A 20,989-nucleotide genomic window follows, 5' to 3' on the forward strand; every position below is an offset into this window, starting at 1 on the left:
AGGCCCGTGGTGCTCATGCACAGGCAGGTGATCCATGGGCTTTAGCAGAAGAGATTGCCACGTCCCAGAGTCCCACAGAGCCCACGGCCCAGCCCTGACCACCCAAAGCCCCCCAGGCCCAGGGAGCCCCCAGCACCGATGGGCACACTGCCAGCGCTGAGAGAGCTCCCCACGGCAGCGGACGCTGTGGATCCCACGGCTGTGCTCTGAGGGAAGGAGCTGAGGATTGGGCCCGGCAGCGTCACCACGACTGGTGGGGGCTGGATCGCAACGCTGGAGTCGGCACAACGAAGGACACACGGCTCGTTGCAGCTGTTGGCAAGCGGGGCTGGGCCGCAGGCGGCTGTCTGGCACGGGCTGTAGCATGACATGTCTGGCGGAGGCGGGGGGTGACTCTGCAAGATGGAGGCGAGAGTGAGCTGAGGGCTCGAGCTGTCTCTCAGCGCGCTCTGGTGTCACGAGCCAAGAGTTGAAGGCCCTGCCGTGGCTGCTGAGGGGGTGTTTGTGAGTATTTGGGTAGGCTTGGGGTGGGTATTTGTGGGTAGTTTAGGGATGATGGCAGGGAGGGAAGCTCCTCCTGTCCAAGTGAAGCTCCTTTCCAGGGCAGGCCCTCTCCAACCCGCGCTTGCTCCATGACCAAGGGTCCATGTCCAGTCTGCAAGGACGTTTCCCTCACAACCCACAACCATCATTCTAGTCAGCCTTGAAGGCTGGCCTGGAATTTTCAGCTGTGAGATGAGGCTCCTCATCTCACCGCATCCTGAGGTCGGAATGATGAAGAGGATGCCAACTCTTTCAGGGGGGATGAGTTTATCCTTGCTGCTATTGCCTCAGTCGGGGAAAGATGTTCTTCTGCGGTGCAACAGAGAAGCATCGCTCTCAGCATCAGTCTGTGGAGGTCCTGCTCATGAGCCCTTCTTCCCTGCTGGTGGTTACTTATTCTTCCAGAGGCAAGACCTCAACTTGTTCCCTCTACGGCTTTTCCCTCTAAAAAAAGCTCTCCTTCTCCTTCCACAGCTCTGCCCTTCTGTCCCCGTCACTCCCCCCGCTTCTTTCAGAAGGAGACAAGTGCGAGCCAAGCGCTACAGGGCTACTGAAGACAGAAGCCACTACGTATACAGAGAAGGCATCTCTGGTGGGAGTAGCTCTCGTGAGCAAATTCCACGCCGTGCTACTAATGCAAAAGGTGCCTCAAGGACGGTGGAAGAAGAGGCCAAGGCACTGGTTAAAATTTCTGGCCGCACAGCCAGGGCCTCAAACGGCTTTCAAAGGAGCCCTCCAACGCCCCGTTTCAGATGGAAAAGCCACGCTCCCCAGTTCCCCTCCCCCAATACAGACAGGCACGGTTGGCAGTCCCAGACCGCTTGCGGAGGACAAGGCAGGAAAAATGCACGCAGCCCCCCTCCTCGGGAGGCATTCTGACCAGTGAGCAGACAGAAGGCAAAGCGAGCGCGGACTTACTGGCTTCACAGAGGAGAGCAAGGCCCAAGCAGGGAATAGAGCAGCTGGGAAACGAGGCGCCTATTTATACTGAGCCTGATGGCCCCGAGGGAGCTGAAGTGGCAAAAACACAAGGCGCCTTCAGAAAGGGTAATTTTGGCTTCCCAAGCTCTGCTGGTAGATGAAAGACATTCCTCCTTCACCTGAAATGCTTAGCTCCCTGGTCATGGTGCGTAAGGCTGAAGCAATCTGGTTGATAGCAATTCTGTTGCTTCCTCAGGCCGACGCTCGTGAGAGGTCTCGTTGCCATTGCTGGTGAAGACTTGCAGAAGAATCGGGCCGTGCGCAGGTGCTGTACATGTCCTCCCCTTCCCGAAGATCATGGCCCCCGCTGGGTCGGACTTTGCGCGTGGAGCACTGCTGAAGGGAACGCACAAGCGTCTTGCACTGACGGGCTGAGCCTGACCCTGAGCAAGAGCGGTGCCGGCAGGCTGCGGAGGAGCTCAGAGCACAGGCAAGCGTCTGCAGGAGACTCAGATGCCCGGCTGAGGGTGGAAGGTGATGTTCAGCCCAGGCCCCCCGTGATCTGGAGAGAAGCTTCACAGCGCGTATGCAGGGAGGGAGACAACGAGACTGTAGCTGGAGTGGGTCAGGTCGCTCCATGGCGAGTCTCTGCTCCCCCCGGCCGTGATGAAAAAAGCACACGCTTTTTTTTTTCCTGACCTGCAAAGGCTTCCAGCTGTTTCCCTTATTCGGGCAAGGTCAGAGTGTTTTCTGTGGGCAGGGCACGGGCTGTGCCTTAGCAAACTGGATTTACTCGTTACACATCTGGGGAGAGGCTGGAGCACCAGGAGGCCCTGATGAAGGAGGGAGGCTGCTGAGTCATGCCTGGAAGTGGGCCGCCACCAAGTGGGTCTGCTTCAGCATTCCCTTGCCAGACCACACCGGCCTTTGGCCCTTTCCCTAGTCACTTCTTTTTCCAGCCGTGCACCGTGGAGAGAGAACCTGGCTTCCTTTCTCTTGGTAAGGGACAGAGAGGCGCAGGTAGTGCCTTTTAATTGCAAGGCGGCCCTAGCAGGCCACCTGCGACTGACCAGGAGGTGCTGAGCCACTGTAAGGAGCTTCTGCTCCACCTCACTCTGAGTCATCCATCCACACCTTGGCAGCCGGGAAAGGAAGTGAGACGTGCTAAGGGCCCTAGGCACAACCTCCCGTCCTCGTTCCTGCAGAAATGCAGCTTTTTGCACAGCGTTGTCACAGCCATTGGCATCCTGCCCGACCACTTGGCAGTGCCTTGAAAGGAGCTGTCATGCTCCTCTTGGTGAAAGAGCAGTCAAAGGAGGACGGGCCCTGATGCCCGCACTCCCATCTCACTCAGAATGTTTAGGAAGGAAGACGGTTTGAGAGTGGGTGGCTTCTGTTCCCATGGCGGGTTGCTCTCCTTCCAAGCGAGTCTCCCCCCTGTATCAGTAACAAACGCTTTGCTGAAGTCCGGCTAAACAGGGCTCCACAGCCTTTTCCTCGCCCACCGTGCTGGCCTTCTAGGATAACTGGGAGGAGCTCCGGTTAGTGAAGCAGGAGCTGCCGTGCGTAGAAAGCCGTGCTGACTGGCTGTGATCATTGGGTTGTCCTCGACGCGCCGTGTGATGGCACTCGAGACAACGTGCTCCACGACCTTCCCTTGTACCGAAGTCAGACGGAGGAGCCTGTAATTCATCGGAGAGTCATAGAATCATGGAATCATTTGAGTTGGAAGGGAGCTTTAGAGGTCATCTAGTCCAACTCCATTGCAATCAACAGGGACATCTAAAACTCGATCGCGTGCTCAGAGCCCCGTCCAGCCTGACCTTTGTCTTACATTCTTTTACCGTCAGTAGCCCATTTGTTCTCTCTCCTTATCTTAATTGGGTAGACTCTTCCATCTGCTTCTTTGTGCCGGTTGGCTGGTCGATCCCGTAGCCCTGTCACAATTTCTGCCACGCTGGTCTTTTGCCTGACTCCTGCGCAGCAACGCTTGGCCCCTTTTCATCACGACAACTAAGTTGCATCCAGTCCAGCCCTTCTGTAACACAGAGGGCTCCCTTGCCTCCTGTCCTTCCCTGCCTGTGTCTGCACTCCGGTCATGAAAGCCGTCCCATCACGTCTCGCTGAGGCCTACGATCTCATAGTGCTGAGCCTGGGCTAAAAATTCCCATTCCCCCCTGCTTATTTCTCCTGACGCGTGCATTTGTGGCGAGGCATTGAAGTTGGTCCCTTAATGAAATGAAGTTGTGTCGCAGCCCAGCGATAGCTGCAGACATCCATCTCAACACCAAAACCCACTGTTTTAAAGTGAGGCTGGCCAAGGAATGGAAAGGATGGCCCCGAGAAGCTGTGGAGTTGTCATCCTTTGAGATACTGACACCTGACTGGACTACGTCCCCACCAACCAGCTCAAGTTGATCTTGCTTCAGCAGGTGGCTCGGACTGACAAGCCTCAAGAGGTCCCTTCGAACCTCCACAGTTCTGCTACTCTGCGTTACTTCTGTTACTCTTTCTGCTCCGCTTGGTTGAGTTTTCTCCTGCACAACACGCGCGCGCACACGCGCACAAACACACGCACACACACACACAAGAAGAAAGAAAAAAACAAAAAAGGAAAAGGAGCAATCCACAAGCTGTGGAGCTGGGACCAGAAGCACTTGCATGCTGATCTCTCCCAGGCACCGTTCCTGTTCCAGCCACGCTCTTGCCTTCTCAACCATAGGCTTGCGATTGTCCTGGGAAGAGATGGATCACGATGGGACTCGGTTTCCCCCGCAAAAGAGAATTTGGCCCTTCCCAACTAGCTTTGTCAAGCTCAGGCGTTTCTTCCTTGGTCAAATTCTCCTCTTTGTGAAGGAGACGGTAAACAGACTCAGTGTCTTTCTCCCTCCCAAAATGGAGTGCGGGAGATCGCCTGTTTCATGCCTCCCGGCTTTCTGTGCTTTTCAGTGTCCCGGGACAGCTGGCTTGGGCCCTTGTGGAGAAGGAGTTGGAAAGCTGACTGTCTTGTGAATGGGTGATATTCCTTGAGTTGACTTTCTGGCTCGATACAAAAACGTTTCCTACCAAAGTAGCGTGAGCCAGCATCGGTTCTTACTGCCGCAGGAGGTTCTCATATCCCTGCAGCAGTGAAAGCAGCCCAGGAACTCGGCACAGAAAATGCGGTCTCCCTTCACACTTTGCTGCGTGGCTCCTGAGAGGTGCCAGTGAGCAATGATTGTCCTTCCCAGAGAGCTCTCAGCATGGAATGATCTTATGTCCCTTGCGAGGAAGGGAAGACACTGCACTATCAAAGCCCAGAACTACGGAGTCCCCCAGAGTTTTGCCAGGGGACAAAGTCTGTTGCATACTGCGCTGGCGGGGGCTGGGGAAGGAGGAAGAATGAAAGGAGACTCGTTTCCAAAGCTGATGCTCAATGTCTTTAATGAGAAAAGGAGAGGAACATGCACCAGCTGAGAGCTTCAGCAATGCCCTTTGGACATTCTGCAAAGCTCAGTGATAGCAGAAGAGCACGGATGGTAAGCAGGGGGAAGAGGGCGGGCGATGAGGAGGAGAAGTTGGTGGGAACTCGGCTCCTCTGCAGAGCGTGGCCATGCCCTCAGGGCTGGCTCCAGGGCTGCCTTCAAGGCCCGTGGTGCTCATGCACAGGCAGGTGATCCATGGGCTTTAGCAGAAGAGATTGCCACGTCCCAGAGTCCCACAGAGCCCACGGCCCAGCCCTGACCACCCAAAGCCCCCCAGGCCCAGGGAGCCCCCAGCACCGATGGGCACACTGCCAGCGCTGAGAGAGCTCCCCACGGCAGCGGACGCTGTGGATCCCACGGCTGTGCTCTGAGGGAAGGAGCTGAGGATTGGGCCCGGCAGCGTCACCACGACTGGTGGGGGCTGGATCGCAACGCTGGAGTCGGCACAACGAAGGACACACGGCTCGTTGCAGCTGTTGGCAAGCGGGGCTGGGCCGCAGGCGGCTGTCTGGCACGGGCTGTAGCACGACATGTCTGGCGGAGGCGGGGGGTGACTCTGCAAGATGGAGGCGAGAGTGAGCTGAGGGCTCGAGCTGTCTCTCAGCGCGCTCTGGTGTCACGAGCCAAGAGTTGAAGGCCCTGCCGTGGCTGCTGAGGGGGTGTTTGTGAGTATTTGGGTAGGCTTGGGGTGGGTATTTGTGGGTAGTTTAGGGATGATGGCAGGGAGGGAAGCTCCTCCTGTCCAAGTGAAGCTCCTTTCCAGGGCAGGCCCTCTCCAACCCGCGCTTGCTCCATGACCAAGGGTCCATGTCCAGTCTGCAAGGACGTTTCCCTCACAACCCACAACCATCATTCTAGTCAGCCTTGAAGGCTGGCCTGGAATTTTCAGCTGTGAGATGAGGCTCCTCATCTCACCGCATCCTGAGGTCGGAATGATGAAGAGGATGCCAACTCTTTCAGGGGGGATGAGTTTATCCTTGCTGCTATTGCCTCAGTCGGGGAAAGATGTTCTTCTGCGGTGCAACAGAGAAGCATCGCTCTCAGCATCAGTCTGTGGAGGTCCTGCTCGTGAGCCCTTCTTCCCTGCTGGTGGTTACTTATTCTTCCAGAGGCAAGACCTCAACTTGTTCCCTCTACGGCTTTTCCCTCTAAAAAAAGCTCTCCTTCTCCTTCCACAGCTCTGCCCTTCTGTCCCCGTCACTCCCCCCCGCTTCTTTCAGAAGGAGACAAGTGCGAGCCAAGCGCTACAGGGCTACTGAAGACAGAAGCCACTACGTATACAGAGAAGGCATCTCTGGTGGGAGTAGCTCTCGTGAGCAAATTCCACGCCGTGCTACTAATGCAAAAGGTGCCTCAAGGACGGTGGAAGAAGAGGCCAAGGCACTGGTTAAAATTTCTGGCCGCACAGCCAGGGCCTCAAACGGCTTTCAAAGGAGCCCTCCAACGCCCCGTTTCAGATGGAAAAGCCACGCTCCCCAGTTCCCCTCCCCCAATACAGACAGGCACGGTTGGCAGTCCCAGACCGCTTGCGGAGGACAAGGCAGGAAAAATGCACGCAGCCCCCCTCCTCGGGAGGCGTTCTGACCAGTGAGCAGACAGAAGGCAAAGCGAGCGCGGACTTACTGGCTTCACAGAGGAGAGCAAGGCCCAAGCAGGGAATAGAGCAGCTGGGAAACGAGGCGCCTATTTATACTGAGCCTGATGGCCCCGAGGGAGCTGAAGTGGCAAAAACACAAGGCGCCTTCAGAAAGGGTAATTTTGGCTTCCCAAGCTCTGCTGGTAGATGAAAGACATTCCTCCTTCACCTGAAATGCTTAGCTCCCTGGTCATGGTGCGTAAGGCTGAAGCAATCTGGTTGATAGCAATTCTGTTGCTTCCTCAGGCCGACGCTCGTGAGAGGTCTCGTTGCCATTGCTGGTGAAGACTTGCAGAAGAATCGGGCCGTGCGCAGGTGCTGTACATGTCCTCCCCTTCCCGAAGATCATGGCCCCCGCTGGGTCGGACTTTGCGCGTGGAGCACTGCTGAAGGGAACGCACAAGCGTCTTGCACTGACGGGCTGAGCCTGACCCTGAGCAAGAGCGGTGCCGGCAGGCTACGGAGGAGCTCAGAGCACAGGCAAGCGTCTGCAGGAGACTCAGATGCCCGGCTGAGGGTGGAAGGTGATGTTCAGCCCAGGCCCCCCGTGATCTGGAGAGAAGCTTCACAGCGCGTATGCAGGGAGGGAGACAACGAGACTGTAGCTGGAGTGGGTCAGGTCGCTCCATGGCGAGTCTCTGCTCCCCCCGGCCGTGATGAAAAAAGCACACGCTTTTTTTTTTCCTGACCTGCAAAGGCTTCCAGCTGTTTCCCTTATTCGGGCAAGGTCAGAGTGTTTTCTGTGGGCAGGGCACGGGCTGTGCCTTAGCAAACTGGATTTACTCGTTACACATCTGGGGAGAGGCTGGAGCACCAGGAGGCCCTGATGAAGGAGGGAGGCTGCTGAGTCATGCCTGGAAGTGGGCCGCCACCAAGTGGGTCTGCTTCAGCATTCCCTTGCCAGACCACACCGGCCTTTGGCCCTTTCCCTAGTCACTTCTTTTTCCAGCCGTGCACCGTGGAGAGAGAACCTGGCTTCCTTTCTCTTGGTAAGGGACAGAGAGGCGCAGGTAGTGCCTTTTAATTGCAAGGCGGCCCTAGCAGGCCACCTGCGACTGACCAGGAGGTGCTGAGCCACTGTAAGGAGCTTCTGCTCCACCTCACTCTGAGTCATCCATCCACACCTTGGCAGCCGGGAAAGGAAGTGAGACGTGCTAAGGGCCCTAGGCACAACCTCCCGTCCTCGTTCCTGCAGAAATGCAGCTTTTTGCACAGCGTTGTCACAGCCATTGGCATCCTGCCCGACCACTTGGCAGTGCCTTGAAAGGAGCTGTCATGCTCCTCTTGGTGAAAGAGCAGTCAAAGGAGGACGGGCCCTGATGCCCGCACTCCCATCTCACTCAGAATGTTTAGGAAGGAAGACGGTTTGAGAGTGGGTGGCTTCTGTTCCCATGGCGGGTTGCTCTCCTTCCAAGCGAGTCTCCCCCCTGTATCAGTAACAAACGCTTTGCTGAAGTCCGGCTAAACAGGGCTCCACAGCCTTTTCCTCGCCCACCGTGCTGGCCTTCTAGGATAACTGGGAGGAGCTCCGGTTAGTGAAGCAGGAGCTGCCGTGCGTAGAAAGCCGTGCTGACTGGCTGTGATCATTGGGTTGTCCTCGACGCGCCGTGTGATGGCACTCGAGACAACGTGCTCCACGACCTTCCCTTGTACCGAAGTCAGACGGAGGAGCCTGTAATTCATCGGAGAGTCATAGAATCATGGAATCATTTGAGTTGGAAGGGAGCTTTAGAGGTCATCTAGTCCAACTCCATTGCAATCAACAGGGACATCTAAAACTCGATCGCGTGCTCAGAGCCCCGTCCAGCCTGACCTTTGTCTTACATTCTTTTACCGTCAGTAGCCCATTTGTTCTCTCTCCTTATCTTAATTGGGTAGACTCTTCCATCTGCTTCTTTGTGCCGGTTGGCTGGTCGATCCCGTAGCCCTGTCACAATTTCTGCCACGCTGGTCTTTTGCCTGACTCCTGCGCAGCGACGCTTGGCCCCTTTTCATCACGACAACTAAGTTGCATCCAGTCCAGCCCTTCTGTAACACAGAGGGCTCCCTTGCCTCCTGTCCTTCCCTGCCTGTGTCTGCACTCCGGTCATGAAAGCCGTCCCATCACGTCTCGCTGAGGCCTACGATCTCATAGTGCTGAGCCTGGGCTAAAAATTCCCATTCCCCCCTGCTTATTTCTCCTGACGCGTGCATTTGTGGCGAGGCATTGAAGTTGGTCCCTTAATGAAATGAAGTTGTGTCGCAGCCCAGCGATAGCTGCAGACATCCATCTCAACACCAAAACCCACTGTTTTAAAGTGAGGCTGGCCAAGGAATGGAAAGGATGGCCCCGAGAAGCTGTGGAGTTGTCATCCTTTGAGATACTGACACCTGACTGGACTACGTCCCCACCAACCAGCTCAAGTTGATCTTGCTTCAGCAGCTGGCTCGGACTGACAAGCCTCAAGAGGTCCCTTCGAACCTCCACAGTTCTGCTACTCTGCGTTACTTCTGTTACTCTTTCTGCTCCGCTTGGTTGAGTTTTCTCCTGCACAACACGCGCGCGCACACGCGCACAAACACACGCACACACACACACAAGAAGAAAGAAAAAAACAAAAAAGGAAAAGGAGCAATCCACAAGCTGTGGAGCTGGGACCAGAAGCACTTGCATGCTGATCTCTCCCAGGCACCGTTCCTGTTCCAGCCACGCTCTTGCCTTCTCAACCATAGGCTTGCGATTGTCCTGGGAAGAGATGGATCACGATGGGACTCGGTTTCCCCCGCAAAAGAGAATTTGGCCCTTCCCAACTAGCTTTGTCAAGCTCAGGCGTTTCTTCCTTGGTCAAATTCTCCTCTTTGTGAAGGAGACGGTAAACAGACTCAGTGTCTTTCTCCCTCCCAAAATGGAGTGCGGGAGATCGCCTGTTTCATGCCTCCCGGCTTTCTGTGCTTTTCAGTGTCCCGGGACAGCTGGCTTGGGCCCTTGTGGAGAAGGAGTTGGAAAGCTGACTGTCTTGTGAATGGGTGATATTCCTTGAGTTGACTTTCTGGCTCGATACAAAAACGTTTCCTACCAAAGTAGCGTGAGCCGGCATCGGTTCTTACTGCCGCAGGAGGTTCTCATATCCCTGCAGCAGTGAAAGCAGCCCAGGAACTCGGCACAGAAAATGCGGTCTCCCTTCACACTTTGCTGCGTGGCTCCTGAGAGGTGCCAGTGAGCAATGATTGTCCTTCCCAGAGAGCTCTCAGCATGGAATGATCTTATGTCCCTTGCGAGGAAGGGAAGACACTGCACTATCAAAGCCCAGAACTACGGAGTCCCCCAGAGTTTTGCCAGGGGACAAAGTCTGTTGCATACTGCGCTGGCGGGGGCTGGGGAAGGAGGAAGAATGAAAGGAGACTCGTTTCCAAAGCTGATGCTCAATGTCTTTAATGAGAAAAGGAGAGGAACATGCACCAGCTGAGAGCTTCAGCAATGCCCTTTGGACATTCTGCAAAGCTCAGTGATAGCAGAAGAGCACGGATGGTAAGCAGGGGGAAGAGGGCGGGCGATGAGGAGGAGAAGTTGGTGGGAACTCGGCTCCTCTGCAGAGCGTGGCCATGCCCTCAGGGCTGGCTCCAGGGCTGCCTTCAAGGCCCGTGGTGCTCATGCACAGGCAGGTGATCCATGGGCTTTAGCAGAAGAGATTGCCACGTCCCAGAGTCCCACAGAGCCCACGGCCCAGCCCTGACCACCCAAAGCCCCCCAGGCCCAGGGAGCCCCCAGCACCGATGGGCACACTGCCAGCGCTGAGAGAGCTCCCCACGGCAGCGGACGCTGTGGATCCCACGGCTGTGCTCTGAGGGAAGGAGCTGAGGATTGGGCCCGGCAGCGTCACCACGACTGGTGGGGGCTGGATCGCAACGCTGGAGTCGGCACAACGAAGGACACACGGCTCGTTGCAGCTGTTGGCAAGCGGGGCTGGGCCGCAGGCGGCTGTCTGGCACGGGCTGTAGCACGACATGTCTGGCGGAGGCGGGGGGTGACTCTGCAAGATGGAGGCGAGAGTGAGCTGAGGGCTCGAGCTGTCTCTCAGCGCGCTCTGGTGTCACGAGCCAAGAGTTGAAGGCCCTGCCGTGGCTGCTGAGGGGGTGTTTGTGAATATTTGGGTAGGCTTGGGGTGGGTATTTGTGGGTAGTTTAGGGATGATGGCAGGGAGGGAAGCTCCTCCTGTCCAAGTGAAGCTCCTTTCCAGGGCAGGCCCTCTCCAACCCGCGCTTGCTCCATGACCAAGGGTCCATGTCCAGTCTGCAAGGACGTTTCCCTCACAACCCACAACCATCATTCTAGTCAGCCTTGAAGGCTGGCCTGGAATTTTCAGCTGTGAGATGAGGCTCCTCATCTCACCGCATCCTGAGGTCGGAATGATGAAGAGGATGCCAACTCTTTCAGGGGGGATGAGTTTATCCTTGCTGCTATTGCCTCAGTCGGGGAAAGATGTTCTTCTGCGGTGCAACAGAGAAGCATCGCTCTCAGCATCAGTCTGTGGAGGTCCTGCTCGTGAGCCCTTCTTCCCTGCTGGTGGTTACTTATTCTTCCAGAGGCAAGACCTCAACTTGTTCCCTCTACGGCTTTTCCCTCTAAAAAAAGCTCTCCTTCTCCTTCCACAGCTCTGCCCTTCTGTCCCCGTCACTCCCCCCCGCTTCTTTCAGAAGGAGACAAGTGCGAGCCAAGCGCTACAGGGCTACTGAAGACAGAAGCCACTACGTATACAGAGAAGGCATCTCTGGTGGGAGTAGCTCTCGTGAGCAAATTCCACGCCGTGCTACTAATGCAAAAGGTGCCTCAAGGACGGTGGAAGAAGAGGCCAAGGCACTGGTTAAAATTTCTGGCCGCACAGCCAGGGCCTCAAACGGCTTTCAAAGGAGCCCTCCAACGCCCCGTTTCAGATGGAAAAGCCACGCTCCCCAGTTCCCCTCCCCCAATACAGACAGGCACGGTTGGCAGTCCCAGACCGCTTGCGGAGGACAAGGCAGGAAAAATGCACGCAGCCCCCCTCCTCGGGAGGCGTTCTGACCAGTGAGCAGACAGAAGGCAAAGCGAGCGCGGACTTACTGGCTTCACAGAGGAGAGCAAGGCCCAAGCAGGGAATAGAGCAGCTGGGAAACGAGGCGCCTATTTATACTGAGCCTGATGGCCCCGAGGGAGCTGAAGTGGCAAAAACACAAGGCGCCTTCAGAAAGGGTAATTTTGGCTTCCCAAGCTCTGCTGGTAGATGAAAGACATTCCTCCTTCACCTGAAATGCTTAGCTCCCTGGTCATGGTGCGTAAGGCTGAAGCAATCTGGTTGATAGCAATTCTGTTGCTTCCTCAGGCCGACGCTCGTGAGAGGTCTCGTTGCCATTGCTGGTGAAGACTTGCAGAAGAATCGGGCCGTGCGCAGGTGCTGTACATGTCCTCCCCTTCCCGAAGATCATGGCCCCCGCTGGGTCGGACTTTGCGCGTGGAGCACTGCTGAAGGGAACGCACAAGCGTCTTGCACTGACGGGCTGAGCCTGACCCTGAGCAAGAGCGGTGCCGGCAGGCTGCGGAGGAGCTCAGAGCACAGGCAAGCGTCTGCAGGAGACTCAGATGCCCGGCTGAGGGTGGAAGGTGATGTTCAGCCCAGGCCCCCCGTGATCTGGAGAGAAGCTTCACAGCGCGTATGCAGGGAGGGAGACAACGAGACTGTAGCTGGAGTGGGTCAGGTCGCTCCATGGCGAGTCTCTGCTCCCCCCGGCCGTGATGAAAAAAGCACACGCTTTTTTTTTTCCTGACCTGCAAAGGCTTCCAGCTGTTTCCCTTATTCGGGCAAGGTCAGAGTGTTTTCTGTGGGCAGGGCACGGGCTGTGCCTTAGCAAACTGGATTTACTCGTTACACATCTGGGGAGAGGCTGGAGCACCAGGAGGCCCTGATGAAGGAGGGAGGCTGCTGAGTCATGCCTGGAAGTGGGCCGCCACCAAGTGGGTCTGCTTCAGCATTCCCTTGCCAGACCACACCGGCCTTTGGCCCTTTCCCTAGTCACTTCTTTTTCCAGCCGTGCACCGTGGAGAGAGAACCTGGCTTCCTTTCTCTTGGTAAGGGACAGAGAGGCGCAGGTAGTGCCTTTTAATTGCAAGGCGGCCCTAGCAGGCCACCTGCGACTGACCAGGAGGTGCTGAGCCACTGTAAGGAGCTTCTGCTCCACCTCACTCTGAGTCATCCATCCACACCTTGGCAGCCGGGAAAGGAAGTGAGACGTGCTAAGGGCCCTAGGCACAACCTCCCGTCCTCGTTCCTGCAGAAATGCAGCTTTTTGCACAGCGTTGTCACAGCCATTGGCATCCTGCCCGACCACTTGGCAGTGCCTTGAAAGGAGCTGTCATGCTCCTCTTGGTGAAAGAGCAGTCAAAGGAGGACGGGCCCTGATGCCCGCACTCCCATCTCACTCAGAATGTTTAGGAAGGAAGACGGTTTGAGAGTGGGTGGCTTCTGTTCCCATGGCGGGTTGCTCTCCTTCCAAGCGAGTCTCCCCCCTGTATCAGTAACAAACGCTTTGCTGAAGTCCGGCTAAACAGGGCTCCACAGCCTTTTCCTCGCCCACCGTGCTGGCCTTCTAGGATAACGGGGAGGAGCTCCGGTTAGTGAAGCAGGAGCTGCCGTGCGTAGAAAGCCGTGCTGACTGGCTGTGATCATTGGGTTGTCCTCGACGTGCCGTGTGATGGCACTCGAGACAACGTGCTCCACGACCTTCCCTTGTACCGAAGTCAGACGGAGGAGCCTGTAATTCATCAGAGAGTCATAGAATCACATCCTTTCGGCACTGTGGAGGGCTCCTCAAAATTTTGGTGACACGAAGGTAACACGGTAATTGTTTGCTTACTTTTACACAATATCCCATACTTGCTCTTGCCTGAAGAAGGGAAGGGCTTGGAAATGAAGAGCACTAGAGAAGTAGCAGTACAGCAGTACTTCAAGTCTCAGTAAATCAAATTTTTCCTAAAACAACACCTAGAGAAGGGAGAACAGGAAAAGAAACTAAAAATAAAAAACCATCTACAACCTTCTTTCAGAAGATCCTTAATAAACAATCATCTCCTACGAAAAGGACCCTCCCTTCTACCTCCAGCCCTTAAATGAGGTCTGGGAAGGGGTGGACCCTGACTCCAGCCCTTCCTGTCACTCAGACCACACTGCATGCACCTGAGTTCTCATGGGCTGTCCCTGTTTTCCCACCAGGTGCTCAATCACTACTTCAAGCCCTGACTTAGCATTTGTGCTATGGTACGAAATGAAAACCTGCTTTCAAAGCATAACAAAGGGAAACCTGCATATCATTCATAGGAAAGCATTATTTTACAGAATGCAAGGGTATGGATCATGAGAGATCATGAAACATTTGTAAGATGTAAACGCAAAGTGTGAAAAGTTTGATTCTTCTTCTCTTCTCTGCATTTGGCACATCCAGTTCCCTGTGCATAATATGGCGATGGTAATTCTGGCATTCCTTGTGTGTGGGCAGCTTGTGCAGTAAGGAGAGATTTCAGTGGCTGCTACAAGTCAAACGTTTGCAATGACAAGCCAGTCCTTGTTTGCATGTTCTTACTGAGAGAAAAATAGCTAGAGCTTAACATGCATATGTATATTCACTAGTACATATGTATATGTACAACATCCAATACAAGCTCAGCTAACAGTTTTTCAAAGGTACTGTGATATAACTAGGTAATGGTACTGCATATGGGCTGCTCCAGAAGTTGTCCCACGACATCAGAGGTGGATGGTGGAGATACGACAGAAGCATCTGAATCTTCCCACCACTATTCCATTACACTTTGTTGCCACGTGACGGATGTCAGTGGAGGGGCAATCGGACAAAACGGCAGCTGATACAGAAGTGTTTATGAAGCAAAGGTGTGTCATTGAATTAATCCACGGTTTGAAAACATTTCCCCTTTTCCTATCACAGCAGACCCTGCTAAAGAAAAGGCTCTGGCCTCTGCTTTCTTATAGCCTCCCTTTAGATCTTGAAAAGCTGCTATCAGGTCTCCCCAGAGCCTTCTCTTCTCCACGTTGAGCAGCCCCAGCTTTCCACCGATCCTTACAGGAGAGGTGTCGTGTCCCTTGAAATGGTGTTTTGCGACCCTCCTCTGGATGCGCTCCGACAGGTCTCTCCAGGTCTCTCCTATTCTTCTGGGTAACTACTGATAGAAATGGAGGGAATGGCTTTGAGTTGTGCCAGAGGATGCCCAGGCAGGTGGTTGAGCCACTGTCCCCGGAAGTGTTCAAGAAATGTTACATGTAAGGAACATGATTGAATGGGAAACATTGGTAGTAGGAGGACAGTTGGACTAGATGATGCTAGAGATCTTTTCCAACCTTAATGGCTCTATGATTCTACTTAATTCTGTGATGCAGCATGGGAGTATATCTGCAACGCAATGAGACGCAGAAGTATTTTGTATGGTACGTGCTCAGTGAATCGAAGAATAAGCTTGTTCTTCATCCTCCTCTGATTTTCTTCCTTTTCCACTCCTAGCTTTAAGATCTTCCCGTAAGCAGTCTCAGCAGTGCTGTGGATGCAGCGTCCTGCGGTCACAAGTCAGACACCCTCAATCTGTAGAACCGCAGCTGTTTCCTGTGCTGCTAAATGTCTGTTTCTGTACATGTAAAGGCCCACTGCTGTAAAACAGGAGGCATTACTTTCAGAGCAGACCTTGCACATTGAATGAGACAAGGCCAAGGATCTCAAAACCTGAAGTGAAGCTAGCACTGTGTGAAAAAGGTGTTTGGATAACGTGACCTCCACGCATTGCTTTCAAGCAAAATTTTTTAATCAAGTAATTCCTCTGCAGTCATTTTCTCATGTTCCTTACAACAAATCAGTTTTGGCTGTGTCCTGTGACAGGACTCAGTTTAGTAATGCAAGATGTTTCAGACAAGTCTTTGGATTTCAAATCTGAAGTTCATCTGTTTTTCCCCAGACTTTTCATCCTCGTGGCTCCATCTCATAAGTCACTCATATTCAGCTGGATTTTTGTCTGTCTTCCTGTATCTGAGGCGAGGCCTCGCTCTGGAATACAAGCTCTGGAGCCCAAGCACTTAACTATTGTCAAAAGAAACTATTTCAACTCATGGATCAGTTCTTCACTGTTATGAATCTAGCATTTATTTCAATGTACAGTAGTTTGAGATCAAAACAGCGGATGTTTCTTTTAGGTAATGAAGCAACAGCTGTGTTTCTGCCTTCCTTACTGAGAGTTAGTGGCTTCATTGCTATTTGGAGCATAATCAGCATGCTTCATTCTCTGTACAGCCAGTGCATAAAGTGTGCAAGAGTCGCACACAGTGCAAACTCAATCAGTGTAAATCACTTAGTAGCCCACAGAATGGATACTTGGCTACTGGACTAGAAAATGCACTCGATCATACAGGTTTTCCGTTTATATATAAATGATTGTATCAGCAAGAGACAGAAAGCTGAACGGACCAGCTTCCCAGCCAGAGGAGGGGAAGACAAAGTACTGTTGCAATATTTTCTCGTATTTTGGATGCCTTTCTTCAGTGCCAAGGTGGCATTTTGTGACAGTTAATAATTATTATGGGCACAACCCAGTTTTAATCACCCGAAGGACCGGGCAATTCTGTTCTTTTGGCTGAAGGCTTATACCAGTAGTGAATACGTGATAAAAAACCTGCGTTGAAAGTAAGTTTGGACCTTTGTGCAGGGTTTAATGGTTGCAGAATCCTCCCTATCTGATTTGGAAACTAGGGAAGGAGCAGCACGCAGTTCTGGAGGTTGGAGCCTCAGCTGAGAAGCCAATGGAGATTGACTGAGATTAAACTGTCAGTTAGGGTATGGCCCTCATTCATGCCACTGACATCACAGTAGGGGTGTGTTGGCTGAATATGAGCAGCTGCAAGGAAAGCAAACGATGAACTCTCTCCTTGCTAACACATGTCAAATCCCTAAGTATTCCACTCAGTTAATATGTATTTGCCAGCTAGCAAACGCTGTGAGCAGCAAAGCATAGATTTAAGCTCAGTTTCTTTCCTTCCCTGAATAACACATGTGTAACGAGATAGGACTGCCCATTTCCATTGTGCGTCTTTCCATTTGCAACCTTACAATATTATGAATCATTTTTACTATGCTAATTTTAAGTAAAAACTAGACCTTTTTAAGGGAGGAACTTTTCCCACTGTTAATTATCTTAACTGGATTTTGCCTAGATTCTCACAAAATCTTCTTCTCTCGTCTGCATTCTTCCATCCATTCTCTCGTACTGGTCTTGTTTGCGCACGCACGCCACAGGATAAAAGGACACATCTTTGCGAGCGTGAAATTGAGATGGTTGGTTGCAGAGGAAAGAATACTTATTAACTCATTGATTTAGAGTGTCTGGGTTGTCTCGTTAAGCAGCATTTGACTCCACAGGTCCTAAATAAACGGTAAATTCTTGGAATGGAATTTTGAAGGAGGTTTCTTTGGCAGATATTTTTATCTGTGTGTGTTTTTACTTTCCGGGTGTAGCAGAAATGCTAAGTCATGGCCTGAAGCAGTGATGAGCTCCTGGTGGGGAGGTAGGTCCAACCCAGTGGAGCTCAGGTGCGCGCAATGTCGCTGAACGACCGGAAGCAGTGGAGCCAGGATTCCCCCCCTTTCCAGACCTCATTTAAGGGTTGTTCAGGGAAGGGTGAGGGCACTTTTAGTTGGAGATACTTCAGTAGACGAGGTCTTCTGAGGGTAAGTAGTGTCTTTATTTATGGCGTTGTTGGTTGTGGGTAAATCCTGATTTGCTCCAGCCTTGGGCTTTGCTGTTTTGCTATTATTTTGCTACGCTTTCTGTTGTCATACTCTTTCTTAGACCTTGTTTGTGGGTTGGCAGCAGAGGTATGGGTATCTTGTTGGAGATTCCTGCCTATTGGAGGTATTCCGAAGGTAAGCCGTTTTTCTTTGTTGCTGCAGCTACAGCTGTTGTATTTGGGCTTGCTCTCATTTGCTACGGTCTCTATTGGTGCTACTCCACTGCCACTACTGTGTTCTCTGTCAGACTATAGCATTTCGCTTGCGTGGGTGAGTGTGTGTATGAATGGGCAAGTCCTGGGAAGTATTAAGTGCGGTCATCTTTTACTTTAAATGTGTTTGCCTCTAATTTGCTTGTTAATCTTTTTCAAGAGGTATCTCTGAGACTTTTTAAATCTATACACTGACGTAAAGATTTTAAATGAATGGTTGAGAACATTAAAACAAAAAAGTAGCAAAAAGGGTTGTATTTTGACTTTTCTATGATGATGTTTTCAGTCACTGATAGTGACGGCAACAAATTCTCCAGTGCTTCTGTAGGATCGAGTTAAGGCAATTGCGTTGAAGAGCATTTTATAGATGGCTTAATTACGCTGTCCTCTAGCAGAACTACAGAAGACCGCAGACTGACGTTTAACACTCAGAGAAGTAAATCTGGCAGGAGATTATCCACAAGAGAGATAAAAAGAACATGTTTCATACTGCTTAATGGAACTGTGGAATACTGTGCTTTTGGGTTTGGATTCTAAAGAGGGGCTTGGGTTTTCCTTTGGCTTGCTTAAGGGATCTTCATTTCTGTAGAGAAGAATCCGTGTATGCAGGAGCAAAGTTCAAAGTTAAACTTTCCAAGGAAATTGATGATGTGTCCTTTAAATTAATGGTAAAGAAACAAGAATCATTTTTGAGTTATGCAGATGAGTTCAGAACTGGGGAAAGAACTGTTGTGTGAACTTGTGAGGAGAAGGTATCTTTGGGTCTTGTGCTGGAGATTACATTTTAAATTGTATTGCATTCGCATTTGTATGGGAACTGTTGAGTCACGGCCTGAACAACTGATTGAGCACCTAGGGAAAGCACAGGTGAAGGCAATTCAGCTGTGTGACTGAAAGGGGTGGAGACTGGCTACACCTCTCTTAGACCCCATTTAAGGGCTCACATCCACTGGGGCCAGATCTGTGCTTGGAGATCCTGCCCTTGTGGAGCTTTCCCCTGTGTACCCGTTATCTTCTGATACGGGTAAGCAATCTTTTTCCCTTCCTTTACAGCACCTTTCTATCATGCTGATTCTCCCTTTGTATTGATCTGCCCTATTGCTACAGCGTTCTAAAAGAATACATAGCTTTTGCCCACTGAAATGTTTTTATCGTTATTACTATTATCATTCAGTGTTTGACTTGGACTAGTTTTGTCATTAAAGCTTTAGGCCCTTCAGTGTCACTGAGGTCAATGGAAGGAATGAATCACGCAGATGCATTTTCTCCTAGGTTACAATGAGAGAGGGATTTTAATGTTTGGTTTATCTTGAATCCACAGTGAAATCTCCAGTGGTTCTGAAGCTGTAGATATCTAAATTCTACTGCTGTTATATCGCGAGGCTGTAATACCTATTGTCACAGCTTTAGTTGCTTGACTTGATTTCTCAACTAAAATAGAAAAACAAGACAAACGTACCAAGATGAGAATGTTATTGCTCAAGTTCTAACATGGGTAGATTAATCCAATGCACTGGTTAAATGAAGTTTTTCATGAAGCTTTGAAAGGCTTTCATTACTGTGTAGCTGAATTGTCCAATTTCACATGCTGAGATAACCCTTTCAAAGAAAGACATCATACCATACAAAGAACTGGAGAGTGTGTGAATTACTTACGGCAACAAGCTGACAGTCTGACTTTTTTTGTGTAGAAGATGAAAGATCAGGTCAATCCTCTTGGCCCTGTAAGATGCACCAGCTGTAGTGTCATTCCACCCACTTAATTCACAGTGTTTGTGTTCTTGTTAAGCTTTAGCGAGGTCATTATTTCTTCTGAAAGGAGAGGGAAAAGGTATTGAGAGACCAGTTCTTAAGAACCAAGCTGATGAAGCTTGATTTGTTGGGTTACCCACAGATAAGCCACCGGAACACATCCAAGGAAACCCATCTGCTTAGGTGTTCTTTCTTCCGAAGGCTATTTAGCAGTCGTATACGACTGTCCGTGGCTTGTTGTGACATCCTTGCTGAGACCCTGAGTTTACAAGCTTCATTTTGTTTGTCTTGACGTAAGTGTTGAACTCTGCTTTTTGTGACTTTGAATGGTAGAGGTAAAAGTTAGGAGGACTCGTCTGTATTTTTAAGGAAGCTCTAGTGATGTTTGTTTCAAGTGAATTTTGATTGTTGAGGTAGCTGCGATACAACTGTTAATAGAAGTATGTTAGCGGGCAGTGTCTGTTTCTGCGGTGTGTCAAAGTTGGTGATGTATTTTGAAATGTCTTCAAATAGCCTCCATTATGAGGCTGATGTATAAAGGAACTTTAACAGAATTTGCTCTGTGAATTGTTCTCAGAAACAGTAAGGATTCTTGCAAAATAGTGGTTTGAGGCCAAAATGCAGAGCTGTCCTGGATAGCCCTCGTTATGAAGGTGGATATTTTCATAGGTGTCTTGTATTCTAAAACGGAGTGAGGAAATGGTAGGATCTATTCTGTCTCTGTTGAGTAAGCAATGAGACTTCACTGGAGATGTGTAAGAGGATGCCGACCTTGTCAAACTAACAAGCGATGTTACTTTGATTTTAGATTCTTAAGTTTTTTCTTTTTGTGAACCAAACGTGGTGTTGTTTCACATTAGATGTTCCTTTTCTTATTGAGTGAAATTGAGGTAAAGCAAAAGGAAGTCTACATATTTGATATAGGCAATAAAATTGTGTTACTACTTATTTTTAAGCTGTTGTAGTTAAGGTAAAACTCTGACAATCTTGTTTTCACTGAAGAAGTAACTTTGTGTCGGTAACGTTCAGTCTATTTCATAAAATACAAGACTTTGTTTTTGTTACTGGTCTCTACTTTGTAAAACGATATGTAGTCCAGTTCACTTGTCTTCACTTAGAGTATTATGCTTAGATAAAATGCATCTCAATTTGTCTTCATAAAAAAAAAAAAAAAATTAAGATCATGTAATTAAAATGCGTCTCCACTGAAGTGTTCCGTAATATATCTATGCAGACCTGGGGAGACTTCCAGTGATTTCTAGCTTTCATTAGTTTGATAGTTGAGTGACTTTTCCATTAACGTACTTTATGTGGCGTTTCAATTTTTGCTTGTATGGTAAAATACTGAGAACAAAGATAACGAAGAACTATTTTTTGTGAAATGTGTTTTTGTTGTTGTTGTTTTTTGTTTTTTTTTAGGGACTAATGGAGTTGTTTTTCAGAATCATTCACTACTCGTGTTTTCAAAAAAGTAGAAATGGCAAGAACTTATCATGCACTGAGAGAGAGCATTCATTCAACAGTACTGTAAAATTGGGTAATACTAAATAAGCAGTAATGTACATGACTGCAACCAGGAAAAAAACCACAGCCACTCATTTGGACCATGAACTTTGATAACAAGAGGAAGAATTGATAAACGAAGGAATGATGTTTTAAGATGCTGGAGAGAA

At 50.8% G+C, this 20,989-nt stretch overlaps 3 protein-coding genes across 3 annotated transcripts; all 3 read right to left on the bottom strand.

Annotated features, from left to right (window-relative positions):
• Positions 1-371, bottom strand: LOC146543819 (beta-keratin-related protein). The gene has a single exon (XM_085229471.1). The coding sequence runs from the start codon at positions 369-371 to the stop codon at positions 42-44; it is 330 nt and encodes a 109-aa protein (XP_085085597.1). The 3' UTR covers positions 1-41.
• A 4,517-nt stretch (positions 372-4,888) lies between these two features.
• LOC146543820 (beta-keratin-related protein) lies at positions 4,889-8,948 on the bottom strand. The gene has a single exon (XM_085229615.1). It carries the CDS (start codon positions 5,458-5,460, stop codon positions 5,131-5,133), a length of 330 nt encoding a protein of 109 aa, XP_085085741.1. The 5' UTR covers positions 5,461-8,948; the 3' UTR covers positions 4,889-5,130.
• A 1,030-nt stretch (positions 8,949-9,978) lies between these two features.
• LOC146543821 (beta-keratin-related protein) lies at positions 9,979-19,490 on the bottom strand. The gene is made up of 2 exons (XM_085229606.1): positions 19,221-19,490; positions 9,979-13,556 (listed from the first exon to the last, which is right to left on the bottom strand). Exon 2 carries the CDS (start codon positions 10,548-10,550, stop codon positions 10,221-10,223), a length of 330 nt encoding a protein of 109 aa, XP_085085732.1. The 5' UTR covers positions 10,551-13,556; positions 19,221-19,490; the 3' UTR covers positions 9,979-10,220.
• Between the last annotated feature and the right edge of the window lie 1,499 nt (positions 19,491-20,989).

The sequence above is a fragment of the Meleagris gallopavo genome, chromosome 8 (assembly GCF_905368555.1).
Source record: "Meleagris gallopavo chromosome 8, MGAL_WU_HG_1.1, whole genome shotgun sequence".
NCBI lineage: Eukaryota > Metazoa > Chordata > Aves > Galliformes > Phasianidae > Meleagris > Meleagris gallopavo.

Bases quoted from the DNA above. Each gene is read 5' to 3' on its own strand.
- LOC146543819 (XM_085229471.1), bottom strand. From the start codon at position 371: ATGTCATGCTACAGCCCGTGCCAGACAGCCGCCTGCGGCCCAGCCCCG.
- LOC146543820 (XM_085229615.1), bottom strand. From the start codon at position 5,460: ATGTCGTGCTACAGCCCGTGCCAGACAGCCGCCTGCGGCCCAGCCCCG.
- LOC146543821 (XM_085229606.1), bottom strand. From the start codon at position 10,550: ATGTCGTGCTACAGCCCGTGCCAGACAGCCGCCTGCGGCCCAGCCCCG.